Source organism: Chaetodon trifascialis, chromosome 2, assembly GCF_039877785.1.
Source record: "Chaetodon trifascialis isolate fChaTrf1 chromosome 2, fChaTrf1.hap1, whole genome shotgun sequence".
In the NCBI taxonomy this organism is placed as follows: Eukaryota; Metazoa; Chordata; class Actinopteri; order Chaetodontiformes; family Chaetodontidae; genus Chaetodon; species Chaetodon trifascialis.
In genome coordinates, this window is record NC_092057.1 from 1,585,961 (window position 1) to 1,601,728 (window position 15,768).

At 46.3% G+C, this 15,768-nt stretch overlaps 1 protein-coding gene across 2 annotated transcripts; it reads left to right on the plus strand.

Moving 5' to 3' along the window:
- The first annotated feature begins 861 nt into the window (after positions 1–861).
- Positions 862–1,356, plus strand: LOC139340707 (progonadoliberin-1-like). Of its 2 annotated transcripts, none has more exons than XM_070976632.1 (3): positions 862–1,003; positions 1,090–1,191; positions 1,267–1,356. In XM_070976632.1, exons 1-3 carry the CDS (start codon positions 866–868, stop codon positions 1,312–1,314), a joined length of 288 nt encoding a protein of 95 aa, XP_070832733.1. In that variant the 5' UTR covers positions 862–865; the 3' UTR covers positions 1,315–1,356. The 2 variants fall into 2 exon arrangements, with proteins under 2 accessions (XP_070832733.1, XP_070832742.1); XM_070976641.1 differs by having other exon boundaries at positions 1,093–1,191.
- The last annotated feature ends 14,412 nt before the right edge of the window (positions 1,357–15,768 follow it).

Below are 15,768 nucleotides of genomic sequence, written 5' to 3' on the forward strand. Positions count from 1 at the left end.
CTCAAGTAAAGGATCTAAATACTTCTTCCGCTGTCATGCACAACACCGACCAACAGAGCGAGTGTGTGTTACTCACTGTGGCATGGCACAGGCCATGGCTGGAAACGCTCAGGTGAGTCAAACCCAGTGATTATTGCACTCGACCGTGGAAATTAATTTCCATAAATGACTGTTATAAATAAACTGCTATGAAGAAGAAGAAAAGTCTTTGTCTTTCATGCTTTTGGTCGTGTGTGTGTGAATCTGTTCACAGCATCATCATCATCATCATCATCATCATCATCATCATCATCATCATCATCATCATCATCATCATCACATCCTGCTGGACCACTCAGCACAATCACAGTTAATTCCCAGTTTTTGAAAAACCAGTTTCACTGTGTTTCACCTGCATTGACTGCTGACCCCTCGCTCCTCAGCCAGGAGCTGTTAGTGCACATCAACACGCACCAAACGCACCTGCTGGAGGTGTGCACTGGACTGAGCCCCCTCCTCATTTACTTTGTCTCCGTCATCAGTGGATGACTTTCAAAATGCACAGACGCAGCAGAAAGGCAGGCAGGAAATGGCTGAAAGTTGATGGTTAGTGGTTTGAAGCTCGTCCCTCATCATGTGTGATCTGTTAAACAGCTCTGCGGGTCGCCAGTAAGTGCTGCCTAATCCCACTTTGTGACCCCCTGTGAGGAAGAGCTGGACTCAGAGGAAGGTTCATATAAACCTTAGCTGATGCTGCAGCAGGATTCACAAAGGAAAGCAGACCTGGAGTCAGAGGGTCAGTCAGAGTCACTTCAGGCTGAGCGTGACAGAGGAAGTGAGGATCAGTGACATGCTTGTGTGTCGTCTGAAGCCCCCTCCCCTCAGAATGGCTCCTCAGAGCTTGGCGCTGTGGCTGCTGCTGGTGGGCGCGGTGCTGTCGCAGGGCGGCTGTCAGCACTGGTCGTATGGACTGAGCCCGGGAGGGAAGAGGGAGCTGGACGGCCTCTCCGACTCGCCGGGAAACGTGAGCCAGCGTCAGCCTCGCTGCCTTCTCCTCTCCTCTCCACTCCGCTGCGCTTTGCTTGAATTCATCGTGATGTTTGTTTTCAGCAGATGCTCGAGGGCTTTCCACGCGTGGACCCCCCCTGCAGCACTCTGGGCTGTGCAGAGGAGCCACTTTATCCCAAAATGTACAGGATGAGAGGATTTCTGGTAAGTTTTCTAATTCTTTGTAGTTTTCCTGATGGTGCTCAGAGGTTTGATCTCATGGTTGTGATTGTCTTTCAGGACAGCGTCTCCAACAGGGACAATGGACACAGAACATTTAAGAAATGATGCCTGATTGTTTCCTCAATAAATCACTGTATTAGCATATCACAGGCTTTGTGGTTATTGGCTGACTGACTGGATGTTTTCTGTTCTTGGAGGATTTAAATTCCTGGTGATTCTTGTTTATTCTCCAGCAGTTTCAAACTTCCTGATGACGTTGAACACAGCTGGAGCAACAGAAAATATGCACATTAACTCTAAAAATCCCGTTCAGTGTGAGGCTGAATGGAAAGCTGGTGTGCTTTGGCTGCTTTAGCTGATCGACAGCATCAGGAGTGTCAGAGACAAACACAGTGACGATGTGACAAACATCAGCTGTGTGAGCTGTGTGAGCACCAACGACGAGCTGCAGGAGCGAAAGCTGCTGTTTAAATTGAAGTGTATTTTAGTACATTTGAAAATGTACTGTGCACGGTCTTCTGTTAGTTTTCTCATTACAATAATAATAAACTTTATTTGTATTGAACCTTTCAAACAAGAATTGCAGCTCAAAGTGCTTTACAACAAAGAAATCACGTGCATCAGGTGCTTCCAGCAAAAAGACATAAAAGCAGGGAGAGAAAATGAATGTGACGGAGAATCAAACCTCGTAATGACGAAGAAAGAAAAGCATGAAAATAAAAACAATGCGTGAGATGAGACGGAAAATGAAACAGACACTCACAGAACACAGAAAACCGAGTAAAACACAACAATTCGAGGCAGTGCAGCAGTGAACGAACACGAGGCGAAGCCCAGAGCTTCAGGAGCAGGTCACAGTGGGTCAAAGCAGGGGCGGAGCCACGGCGGGCATGGGCGGAGCCACGGCGGGCATGGGCGGGCCCGCGTAAGACCGCCCAATCAGAAATTCAAATAAAAAATAAATAAATAAAACGATTTTCACAGTTATGTCCCATATTATTAAAAACTCACTTGTTTGGGTCTCTGGTGCTGCCACACACATACAAAGTGTGAAACACTTCGGATCTGTCAGCGCCCTGCCTGCAGCGTCCACACAGGCCGTTTGAATTCGGCGCTCGGTGTCTCTCCACCCAGCGCCACCTTCCCACAGATCCGCTGTCAGGTTATCGAAAGCACTGTGCTATGAATCATGTCCAGGCGTTGTTGTGTTATTGGCTGTAAAGAGGAGCACAAATCGCTCCATCGGCTCCCAGCCGACAGAAGAGCACCGTGGACTGAATTCATTTTTCAATGAACCATGAACTCTTTTTGGAGTTCAAAATATAGATATTCATGAATAGTAAAGATCCACTTCGTTCGTGTCAGACAAGACGATTTCTCTTCCTTCAAACTCCATTTAAACTGTATGTTTAACAGCCCAGTTTATTATTAATAATAATAATAATCATCATCATCATCATCATCATCATCATCATCATCATCATCATCATCATCGGGGATTAAGCCCCAAACCCCCTATTAGGTAGGTGCTGAACACTTTCTGCCGTAACACAGTAGTAGTAATGTAGTAGTGATGTGTCGGTCGTGTGTTGGTTTGAAGTGAACGGTTGGATCCAGAGCGCGAGCCGCTTTGGGCTTTTTTTGGTTTGTTTGTTTTGTTTTCGTTTTTTTCTCAACTTTTTCCGTTCAAGCCGCACGTGATTGGTCAAATAGTTGATGTGTGGTGGCTTCAGTGTGTGTGTGTGTGTGTGTGTGTGTGTGTGTGTGTGTGTGTGTGTGTGTGTGTGTGTGTGTGTTCTTCCGGCCAGCCGCCAGCCAACGCCGGTGCCCGCGGACTCATCCTCTTTCGTCAGCGTTGGTCAGACGGTGACCTTCTGCATGTTTTTAGTGGGTTATTTAAGGAGGAAATGTTGTTACTGTAAATCAGGTTTTGAAAGCAGGATTTTTACGCTGTGGGATTTGTACCTTTAAGGGAGTCAAAGATATGAGTGGACAGACCTGATCAGCACTGACAGCATGTCACACTCACCGGCACATAACACTCATGACAGCTCACATTTACAGCAAGCGGCGCAGAGATGAGCTGCCGCTGATGGCAGAAAAGACGCTTTCATGGTTTTAAAGCCACAGGAGAAAAAGTAGACTTAATGCAAGTAACACAGATGAGATTTAAGATTAGAATTAATATGAAACCACTGAGCCACCAGTTGGAAACATTTGTGCAGTGCAGCCAAGTTTTATTCAACCTAAATAACTGTGTTTTGAATTCAATAATACCAACTTCAGGTGAATTCAGAGTGGAAGGCTGAAGGTTACTGGGCTGAAGGAAACATCAGCTACAGAATAAAAACTCTTGAAACAGATTGAGGTACTTGTACTTTCCTTGAGCATTTACTTTATACTTGTAGTCTCCTACATTTTGGAGGACAATATGTTATTTTTTTTCTGACAGCTGTAGTTTCGAGTTGCTTTGCAGATGAAGGTTCAAAACCTGCAATGAGCTGAAAGAATCCAAAATATTTTCATGGAGTGAAATAAGACACCTCAGAGGATGTAAAATGAGTGAAAGCAGCTCTTCTCACATGGTAATGCATCAGTGACAATGAGATAATATTGTAGCATATAAATGTGACACGGACAGAGCCCATTATGACTGATTTGTGAGTAATTTTACACTTTAACTGTAACTAACACTGAGGCCGCCATCAAAGATGACACCAAAGATGATATGTGGGGTAGTTTCCACTTTTCATCTGCAATTAAACAAACAAGATGGACTGAACACATTGATTTTGGTCCACACACTGAAGTGGTCTCTTTCTCTGAGGACCAGCTGTTTTAGCCTCTGGCTCCATCTCATGGTGCTGAAATGTCTTGCAGTTACCAAACAGATTTCATGACATCCTGATGTTTCCCTGTTTTTACATATGTCCACAGGCTTCTTGAACCTTCAACTTTTCCTCAAAGACACTCTCTTGAACTGTTGTTTGTCTCTTGTTCTGATGTTTCAGGGTACAAGGTTCATTTATTTGTCATTGTACAACACAATGAAAGGACAGCTATATTCCCTTTATGCTCCTCACAAAACAAAAATGGATGAATAAATGAATAAAAGGTCCAAAAATGAAAACAGTTTCTATGGTGAAGTGCAGAGGATGAGTTCAGAAATCTCACAGCCTGATGGAAGAATCTTAAAAAAAAAAAAAAAAAGGAGCCATGTGTTCCTGGATTAGCCCCGCCCACCAAAGTGTCATCATGTGTGCAGCCAATGGGATTGAAGTGGCTTTGATGTAGTTCTAGAATGGAATTGGCTTTGATGCCAGACCAATAAATTCAGCTGCGAACCCCAGCAGAGCAGTATCGACCTTGGATTTACACACAAGAGAGATACGCGTTCCTCAGTACAGATTATTACATCGATTCATTTATTGATTGATTATTATTCTGCTACTGACGAACACATTGTACTACGAGATTGTCTACTACAGGTGACTAGTGTCTACTACAGAGAACTGCTTTCTACTACAGACAACTGCTCTCTGCTACAGACAACTACAGCCTACTAGACAGTCCAATGGCGGAGAGAGGCAACCCCAGAAGCTACCAAAGGGGTCCATTGGCTGGTCCTGCTCGTCAGGCCCATCCAGTCCATCCCGCTGAATTCTCCCATCTGCAAAATGCCTTTCAACGCAGTCAGAGCCAGATCAACCATCTGAAGATCCAGTTGAACCAGGTGTGGTATGAAAGGGATCAACTGAGGACTGAAAAGAAGAGACTCGGCTACACTGTCTCCAACTTGGAAAGAGAAATTTGCAGACGGGATGAGCTTCTGAAAGCCAGCTCTCAAGAGACGAACAGCGCTGAACAGGCAGAAACCATCCTACGCAAGGAGGTGAGCGAGATGGCAGAGAACCAGGAGAGACTGCAGATGACGGTGAACCATCTGGAGCAGCAGCTCCAACAGAGGGACACTGAAATCGTGGATCTCAAAAAGGAGAAAGACCATCTCTCTGACCTGCTCAAAGAGGCTGCAGACCACACCAAAGCTCTCGAGGAGAAGCTTCTAGAGCAGCTGGTCAAGAGCGAAGAGACCTGGCTCCAGGAGAAGAGCGAGATGGAGGAGAACCAGGAGAGACTGCAGATGACGGTGAACCATCTGGAGCAGCAGCTCCAACAGAGGGACACCGAAATCGTGGATCTCAAAAAGGAGAAAGACCATCTCTCTGACTCGCTCAAAGAGGCCACAGATGCTACAGAAGCTCTCGAGGAGAAGCTCACAGAGCAGCTGGTCAAGAGCGAACAGACCTGGTGCCAGGAGAAGAGCGAGATGGAGGAGAACCAGGAGAGACTGCAGATGACGGTGAACCATCTGGAGCTGCTACTCCAACAGAGGGAGACCAAAATCGTGGATCTCAAAGAGGAGAAAGACCATCTCTCTAACTTGCTCAACGAGGCCACAGACTACACCGAATCTGTCGAGGAGGAGCTCCTAGAGGAGCTGGTCAAGAATGAACAGACCTGGCTCCAGGAGATGAGAGAGATGGAGGAGAACCAGAAGAGACTGCAGGTGACGGTGAACCATCTGGAGCAGCAGCTCCAACAGAGGGAGACCAAGACAGCAAAGAAGGCAGCGGCAAAGAAGAGACGCAGCTTCTGGTCTCACCTGAACTGCTTTAAGGCTGGACAGACAGAGGTCACAGTGAGGTAAAGGTGCAGGTTTCTCAACTTGTGTAGCAGCAGGTGACAGATTTGTCAGAGTTCAACTCTTTGTATTGTTTGGCAACCAGACTCGATACTGAGCTAGGTTTAGGGGGGGGGGGGGGGGGCTGATTTGTACATACACTTAGTTTTGATTTGTTAGCTTCAGTAGGCTTAGGGGTGCTTTTCTCTTGTATTTTGCTTCTCGTTTTGTTTCCATTTGAATAGTAGGCCTCATTTAGGAGGGTTTGTTTTCCATTTTGTTTGGTGTTGTATTTAGGTAGCTCTCATTTTTAGAGAGTTTTCTTTGGTTAGTATTAGTTAGGTCTCTTTTATATTTAGTTAAACTCTCATTTATAGAGAGTTTTCTTTGGTTAGTATTAGTTAGGTCTCTTTTATATTTAGTTAAACTCATTTTTAGAGTTTTCTTTGGTTAGTATTAGTTAGGTCTCTTTTATATTTAGTTAAACTCTCATTTATAGAGAGTTTTCTTTGGTTAGTATTAGTTAGGTCTCTTTTATATTTAGTTAAACTCTCATTTTTAGAGAGTTTTCTTTGGTTAGTATTAGTTAGGTCTCTTTTATATTTAGTTAAACTCTCATTTTAGGAGAGTTTTCTTTGGTTAGTATTAGTTAGGTCTCTTTTATATTTAGTTAAACTCTCATTTATAGAGAGTTTTCTTTGGTTAGTATTAGTTAGGTCTCTTTTATATTTAGTTAAACTCTCATTTTTAGAGAGTTTTCTTTGGTTAGTATTAGTTAGGTCTCTTTTATATTTAGTTAAACTCTCATTTATAGAGAGTTTTCTTTGGTTAGTATTAGTTAGGTCTCTTTTATATTTAGTTTAACTCTCATTTTAGGAGAGTTTTCTTTTGGTTTTGATTATTTCATTTGTTTGAAAAGCACCCACTCGCTCTTTTCGTTGTCTTGGTCTTTTGTAATTTAAAACAGTTTTGAATACTTTGATTTAAATCATTGTTACTTCCCCACCCCTAGCCAGCTGGGTCGTAACAAAAAGCGGGGGCTCGTCCGGGATATCTGTTAAAAGATTCCCGAAGGTCAGTTACAGTTTAAACCAGAGTGTTTACATGGTTTTGTCTTAGTTACTGTCTGTGTGGTGGTGATGTCGTTCGCTTTGCAGCAGTTTCTGGCCAGTCCTTCGTTGGACAAATTGGACGGCTGCCGCAAAGATGATCTGGCGCAAGTTGCGACTTATTTCAGTTTCTCGTTCCAGAAACAAATTCTGAAAAGGGAGCTTAAAGCTCTTGTTCTAGATAAACTGGTAGAGCTGGAGATGATCGGGGTGCCGGCGGAAGATGCTCCTCCCGGTGCGCAAACTGTCTCAGTAGCAGTAACTCCGTTAACGCTGCCTCGGTATGAACCGCTGTCTGTTAGTACTGACTCCAGAGCGGAGGCGAAGCTGGACGTACAGCTTGCACGTCGCCAGATGGAAGCTCAGGAAACGACACAGGAGAGGCAGCTCCAGCTGGAGATAAAACAGCTGGAAATCGAGGCTAACAAAGCCGCGCGGCTACGCCAGCTACAGCTCGAGGCTCATATCTAGCGAGCTGGGTCGTAACAAAAAGTTGTGTCTCGTCCGGGATATATGTTAAAAGATTCCCGGACAAGTTGGACAGCTGCCACAGAGATGATCTGGCTCAAATTGCGGGTGGGGTTAGAGATCCTCTTGGTGCTGGCTCAACCAGAGCCAGCGATGCTGGAGAGTGATCCTACCGGTGCTCCAACAGTCTCAGCAGCAGAGACTGGAACGGCTGAGCGGCCGCAAACTCCGTCCACGCTGCCTCGGTATGAACCGCTGTCTGTTAGTACTGACTCCAGAGCGGAGGCGAAGCTAATCGTACAGCTTGCACGTCGCCAGATGGAAGCTCAGGAAACGACACAGGAGAGGCAGCTGGAGATAAAACGGCTGACAAAGCCGTGCGGCTACGCCAGCTAGAGCCCGAGGCTCACCCGTAGCGAGCTGGGTCATAACAAAAAGTGGTGGCTCGTCCGCTGTCTGTTAGTACTGACTCCAGAGTGGAGGCGAAGCTAATCGTACAGCTTGCACGTCGCCAGATGGAAGCTCAGGAAAAGACACAGGAGAGGCAGATCCAGCTGGAGATAAAACGGCTGGAAATCGAGGCTGATAAAGCCGCGGCTCGAGGCTCACAGAGACACCCGCGCGCCGAGAGCATTCGCTGATGCCCCAGGTATCTCCTTCCTCTACCACTTCTCAAAAACCTTTTGACATTAGCAAACACATTGCTGTAATTACTGTGTTCCGAGAAACTGAAGTAGACTCGTACTTTGCTTTGTACTTTGCACTCCTACTTAGCGAACGCATCGCTACCGCATCGCAGTGGCCGCCAGAGGTGCGGTGTCTCCTGTGCAGTGTAAGGTGGGAAAGCTCAGGAAACTGCAGCTGCGCTCCCAGTGGAGGACAGCCCGCACTACGATTCTGTTAAAGCTGCAATTTTACGTGCTTATGAGCTGGTCCCTGCAGCACAGGCAGACATTTAGAAATGATAAAAAGCCCCTCATCAGACCTACAGTGAGAAATGTTTGTCTGAGCATGGTGGTATATTTGATTGAACAGGAAGTCGCCACTCTCACCTCCGCTGCTGTGCTTGTGGACGAATATGCGCTCACTCACAAGACTGTTGTCCAGTCAGTCTGTGTTGATCAGTCCCAGTATACTACAGCAGCACAGCAGCATTCACAAAGCACGTAGCCCAAGGAGGGAGGACAGAGAGTGCTTTTACTGTCACAAAGCTGGACCTGTGTAATGTTTTCAACTTCTTTTTAGCATTAGTAACCATACTCCGCTGGGACAGTCATCACCATGCTCTTTATCTGCTTCACTCCTGCTGCCATACAAGTGACGTACTCTCTGACCTCATGACGCAGACACAACGTGTGTTGCCAGATACTACATCCCTCCCCTTCTACCCTGCCATTAAGACAAGTAGCGGGGATTATTCTGCCCTTTGTCACTGTCTGTCTAAGCCACAAAGTGTGTGAGATGATCTGGCCGCCTGCTGGTCCTTTGAGCTCTACTGTCCTGCTGGGAAGCGTCATCAGGCGCTATTTCAGCAGTTCCAGTTACACGATTCGGCTCAGCGGCGTCTTCTTCAGGCTCAACCCATAGCTTCACAAATGATGCATGACGCATCATCTTCTTGCCATCCTTTTCAATAAGGACTGATTGACCTTTTCGATCCATCGCTGAATAGGGGTCACGTTCAGATGGTGTTGAAAGTTTGTTTTTCTTCTGTTGCTGTAAGAGCACTTTGTCACCCTGCTTTCTTTTGCTCTTCTGACTCTGTCTGCATTCATACGTCCCTTCTCCTTCCTCACAGCATCAGCTGTGCGAACAGCAGCATCGTGTCTTGTAGGCTGCAGCTGGGATTCTGACAGTTCAGGGAGTTTGGTTCTGATCTGGCGGTTGAATAGTAGCTCGGCCGGGCTGCAGCCTGTGACACACTGGCTCAGTGTGCCAGTCCTTTCCTTCAGCATGAGCTGCACGTATGGCCTTACAAAGAGTTCTGTTCTGCCTTTCAACTTCGCCATTTGCCTGCGGCCAGTATGGCGTGACACGGCGATGTGTGCTCCCATGTTCCTGTAGATTTGAATTCCTTGGACACAAATGGAGTACCATTGTCTGTCCCTATGCATTCTGGGAGCCCGTATGTTGCAAATGAGTGTCTCAGACCATTTATTATGTTGACAGAGGTGGGTTTCTGAAGGATGTCAACACTCACCCACCTGGAGGAATAGTCAGTCGGTACCAGCAGATGGTGTCCTGATGGAAATGGTCCACACACGCCTAATGCGAGCATCTGCCATGGTTTTGCTGGGAGCTCTGGCCGATAGGAACCTCCTGTGAAGTCAGACTGTTGATTTGCCACGCATGACATGACCTCACTAGCTCCTCTGCTTGTCGATCAACTCCAGGCCGCCACACTGTTGTTCTCAGCCTCTGTTTTGTTTTAACTGTTCCTTGATGACCTTCGTGTGCTAACGTCAGCGTCTGTCGTCGTGCGGCCTGAAGAATTACAATTCTGGAACCTCTCATCACTGTTTTCCCCACAGTGGAAAGCTCAGATTTGACTGTTTGATAAACAGGTTCACATTTACTCCAGTTACCAGTTTTGATACAGTCCCGTAGAGTAACTGGAGTGAGGTCTGCTGCTGACCATTCCTCCGTTTGTCGTGGTGTGAAGGCAACACTGCATGTTGAGCCACCCAGTAAACGTGGTCCTCCATTGTACCTTTCTGTACTGGCTGGTTGACTGTCAGGCGTGACAGCCAATCAGCTGCATTCTGTGGGCCTGCTTTATACACGACCTTGAAGCGACAGGGCTGCAGCCGCAAAGCCCATCTTTCAATCCTGGCTGCTGGTTTGGACTTTGGTGAATAGATCGTTTCTGGAGGTTTCTGGTCAGTGACCAGCACAAAGTCCTTTCCGTAGAGAAATACATGAAATTTCTCACGTCCACACAATAGCGAGTGCTTCTCTTTCAGTTTGGGAATAGCGACGCTCTACATCAGACAAGGCACGGCTGGCATAGTAGACAGGTTTGTGTGTTCATCACTTTGTTTCTGGCTCAGTGTCGCTCCTAATCCCACTGGACTAGCATCCACAGCCACATGAGTCTCTGCATCTTGTTTGAAGTATGCCATTACATGTGAACTGGCCAGCTGTCTCTTTCACTCCACAAATGCTGTTTCCTGCTCTGATCCCCAAGTCCATTTACAGGATTGCCTTGTGAGCCTCCTCAGTGGTTCGGATGTTGTGGCTAGATTAGGGATGAACCTGCCACAATAGTTCACAAGACCCAAAAAACTCCTCTCCTCAGCAGCATTAGTCGGTGGACGTGTATTTTCCACTGCCTCGATCTTAGACTGAGCTGCTCCTATTCCGTTCTTGGACAGCACGTGTCCATAAACTCCAGCTGTGACATTGTGAATGGACACTTTTTGCTGTTGACTGTCAGATGCCTCTCTTGCAATGGTTGCCGTTGACTTGGTGCAGCCTCTCATCGTGTTGCTGTATGGTTTCTCCTGATACGATGATGTCATCTGATATGTTGTGCACTCCAGGGATGCCTTGCAGTACTTGTCCAATGATGTGTTGATATATCTCAGGCGCAGATGAGATACCAAACATCAGTCTCTTATAACACCACAGGCCTGTGAGTGTTACAGAAGTGGTGAGTGATCTGGACTCTGGCTCCAGCTCTATTTGATGGTACCCCCATTTCAGATCGAGTTTCAAGAATACTGTGGCTCCTGTCATGTCCTCCAGTATGTCGTCGATGACGGGGATTGGGTGCCTTTCTGGCACTATGGCCTCATTTGCCCTGTGCATGTCCACACACAGTCTAGGCTCTTTCTTACCATGCACAACAACAAGAGGTGATACCATGGTGTCGGTCCATTTACTCTCTCAATGACATCATCTTCCTCGAGTTGTTTCAGTTTCACCTCCACTTGTTTTCTCACTCTGAAAGGTATCCTGCAAACAGGTTGTGCAACTGGCTGTACGCTGTCGTCCACATGCAGCTTCAGCTGAAAGTCTTTCAGTTTTCTAAGCCCTGAAAACAGTCTTTGTATTTGTCCTCTGTGTCAGCTGTGGAAGCTGTCGTATCTTGTGGCTGGATTGTATTCACATGTTCAATAGGTCCAATGTGTAGAAGTCCCAGTTTCACAGCAGTGTGTCTGCCTAACACACAAACTTGTGCCTCATCAATCACTTGGACTGTTGCTGTGATGGTTTCTGATGTCTCATTAGCTTTGAATTCAGCTGTGAAAACACCTTTTACATGTAGTGGTGTTGTAGAGCCAAATGGATAGACTCTCTTCTCTGGACGCTGCAGCTTGATGTAACTCTGACTTCAGCTGCTCAAACTTGGATTCTGTCACGATATTACATGAAGCCCCCGAGTCTATCAACATGTCAACTGGTTGGTCATTTATTAATATGGACAGTGTCCCCTCGGCAGCACAGTCATTCACTGTGAACACATGCTCATCTTCACTGTCACTGGTCCTTGGTGTGTTACTGTGGTTGGGACTCTGTTTACTTTATGCATCCTCTTTGTCTGACACATCTTTGTGAAATGTCCTTCTTTTCCACAGTTATTACACTTTTTGTTCTTCGTCACTGTGCACTCACGGCTCATGTGTCCGGCACGCCCACATCTGTAACACTTGATGCTGTGCTCATCACGTGCTGACTGACTTTGGTGTTTGGTGAATCTGGATCTTGCAGATTTATCTCTACTTTTTGTCACATTTGCTTGGCACGCATGACATGACCTCACTAGCTCCTCTGCTTGTCGATCAACTCCAGTGCCACCACACTTTTGTTCTCAGTCTCTGTTTTGTTTTAACTATTCCTTGATGGCCTTCATGTGCTAACATGACATGTGACTGTCAGGCGTGACAGCCAATCAGCTGCATTCTGTGGGCCTGCTTTGTACACGACCTTGAAGCGACAGGGCTGCAGCCGCAAAGCCCATCTTTCAATCCTGGCTGCTGGTTTGGACTTTGGTGAATAGATCTTTTCTAGAGGTTTCTGGTCAGTGACCAGCACAAAGTCCTTTCCGTAGAGAAATACATGAAATTTCTCACATCCCCACACGATAGCGAGTGCTTCTCTTTCAGTTTGGGAATAGTGACGCTGTACATCAGACAAGGCACGGCTGGCATAGCAGACAGGTTTGTGTGTTCATCACTTTGTTTCTGGCTCAGTGTCGCTCCTAATCCCACTGGACTAGCATCCACAGCCACATGAGTCTCTGCATCTTGTTTGAAGTATGCCATTACATGTGAACTGGCCAGCTGTCTCTTTAACTCCACAAATGCTGTTTCCTGCTCTGATCCCCAAGTCCATTTACAGGATTGCCTTGTGAGCCTCCTCAGTGGTTCGGATGTTGTGGCTAGATTAGGGATGAACCTGCCACAATAGTTCACAAGACCCAAAAAACTCCTCTCCTCAGCAGCATTAGTCGGTGGACGTGTATTTTCCACTGCCTCGATCTTAGACTGAGCTGCTCCTATTCCGTTCTTGGACAGCACGTGTCCATAAACTCCAGCTGTGACATTGTGAATGGACACTTTTTGCTGTTGACTGTCAGATGCCTCTCTTGCAATGGTTGCCGTTGACTTGGTGCAGCCTCTCACACTTTGCACACTCGGTGCGTGGTCCCTTGGCTGTGCTGACATTGTGTTTGTTGTCTGTCATTGTTAATCTTTAAATGCCTGTTCAATCTAAAAAGAACAAGGTTTTTTTTCCTGTGTTACAACAGCATGGTTAATCACAAATTTATTGAAGATTATTCCGTTACATAGATATATTAGCACTATTCAAAACTGCAGGAAGTGCCTAGTCACCACATTGTATGACCTAATGAGATCAAATTATTGCATAATAAGTACCCTGGCCACAAACGTGCTGTTGCTAATGCAGGTTTTGCTTTACCTTCAATGTAGCACCAAAAAGCAAAAGGCACTGGTAATGGTACTCCTGGTTATACTGGGATGGGGTTCGATTCCCTGCAGTGTCCTGCTGATTATTTTGGCATGTACATGAAGGCATCTTTAATTACTCCTCCATATCACTTTTCACGTCAGTGTTTTAAATATTGTTACATAAAGGTGTATGTCATACGTTAATATCAGCTTTAAAGCACAACACATCCAACTGAATTCCTGCTCAGTAAAATGTACATTCAATGGCTAAAAAACACATTCTTTATGTATTAGCTTTATGTCCATTGGCTGTACACCACATTGTATACAGAACACAAACCACACTGTGCATTGAACAAACTTGTGTCTGATCTTTTACAGATTTGTACAGCTCTGCTAATGTCGACCACACTTACAACTTTAGAGGCAGTGATCCCCCGAAAAACTTGGTTGACTGTAAATGGGTTTAGGCACAGATTGTATGTTGCAGGAGAGTTGGCAAGGCCGAAGCTGTCGGCGGCACAGGAAAAGATGAAGCTTGTGTATGACAGACGAGCTGAGAGGCATCAATTCAGTCCTGGTGATCAAGTGTTGGCTCTTTTGCCCATTGTTGGGTCTCCCTTTCAGGCCAAGTTTACAGGTCCTCACTCAGTGCTGAAACAGCTTTCAGAGGTGAACTACCTAATCTCTACTCCAGAGCGTAGGAAGAGAGCACAGCTTTGTCATGTGAACCTGTTAAAGCCCTGTCACTGTCGTGCTATGGACCCAGCTGTCACAAACATGAGTAGCTCAGAGTGAGTTCGGCCTGCTGCTCTGACAGATACTGTGGCGGGTTCCTCTTCTCAGTCAGTGGCAGTGACAGAGAGGGAGGAGGCTCACATGGTCGATCAAGAATTGTTGAGTCCAAATTCGTTGCTGAATATTCTCCAGTTGCTCCAGAACGCTGCAGCACGTGTTCTGACAAAAACCAGGAAGCAAGATCATATTTCTCCAATACTCGCCACTTTGCACTGGCTCCCTGTAAAGTTTAGAATAGAGTTTAAAATTCTCCTCCTTACTTACAAAGCCATAAATGGCCAGGCACCTTCTTATCTTAAAGAGCTCATAGTACCTTATTGCCCTACTCGAACACTGCATTCCCAGAAGGCATTTCTACTTATGGTTCCTAAAGTCTCAAAAAGCAGAACAGGAGTCAGAGCATTTAGCTATCAAGCTCCTCTCCTGTGGAACCATCTTCAGTCTTTGTCCGGGAGGCAGACACTGTCTCTACATTTAAGAGTAGGCTTAAAACTGTCCTCTTTGATAAAGCTTATAGTTAGGGCTGGCTCAGGCTTGTCCTGGACCAGCCCCTAGTTATGCTGCTATAGGATTAGACTGTCGGGGGACATCCAAAGACACACCGAGCTCCTCCGTCCTTCTGTCCCTCTCCATCTGCACGCTTTCATGTCCTACCACGGCGTGTTACTAACTTAGCTCCTTCGCCGGAGTCTCTGTGCTTTGTCGTCTTGCAGGTTCCCATGGACAGTGGCTGAATCTGGATTGTGGATTTCAGCTGCGTCTCCTGCCTTGGCCCTGCCTGACATCCACTGCAACTGCTACTGCTGTTATTACATCCACTGTCACTGTTACTGTGACTGCATGTCTGTCTCTCTGTCTCTGTCTCTGTCTCTCTCTCTCTCTCTCTCTCTGACTGCTTTTCTTTCTGTCTGTCTGTCTGTCTGTCTGTCTGTCTGTCTGTCTGTCTGTCTGTCTGTCTGTCTGTCTGTCTGTCTGTCTGTCTGTCTGTCTGTCTGTCTCACTCTCCCTCTCTTGCTCTTCCTCTCTCACCCAACCGGTGGAGGCAGATGGCCGCCCACCCAGAGTCTGGTTCTGCTCGAGGTTTCTGCCTGTTAAAAGGAAGTTTTTCCTCGCCACTGTCGCCAAGTGCTTGCTCATGGGGGAATTGTTGGTTTCTTTGTAGATAAAGAGCTTGGTCTGTAGCAGCTCTATATGGAAAGTGTCCTGAGACAACTTCTGTTGTGATTTGGCGCTATACAAATAAAATTGAATTGAATTGAATTGAAAATGGAATTGAGATCTCTGCTGTTCTAATGCCTTCGGGTTTATTCTCTTACAAGGTGATGCTCCAGCGACATTCCAGCGTTTGATGAACATGGTGGTCGGTGATTTGGAAGGTTGTGCTGTCTACTTGGATGACCTGGTTGTTTAGTGATAGCTGGGACAGCCATGTTTTGTGCATCCAGTCACTGTTTGAACGCTTGGCTTCTGCACAGCTGACAATTAACCTTTCAAAGTGTGACTTCGCTCGTGCCACTGTAACGTACCTGGGTCATGTTGTGGGTCAGGGCCAAGTGAGGCCTGTGCAGGCAAAGGTGCTGGCAATAGA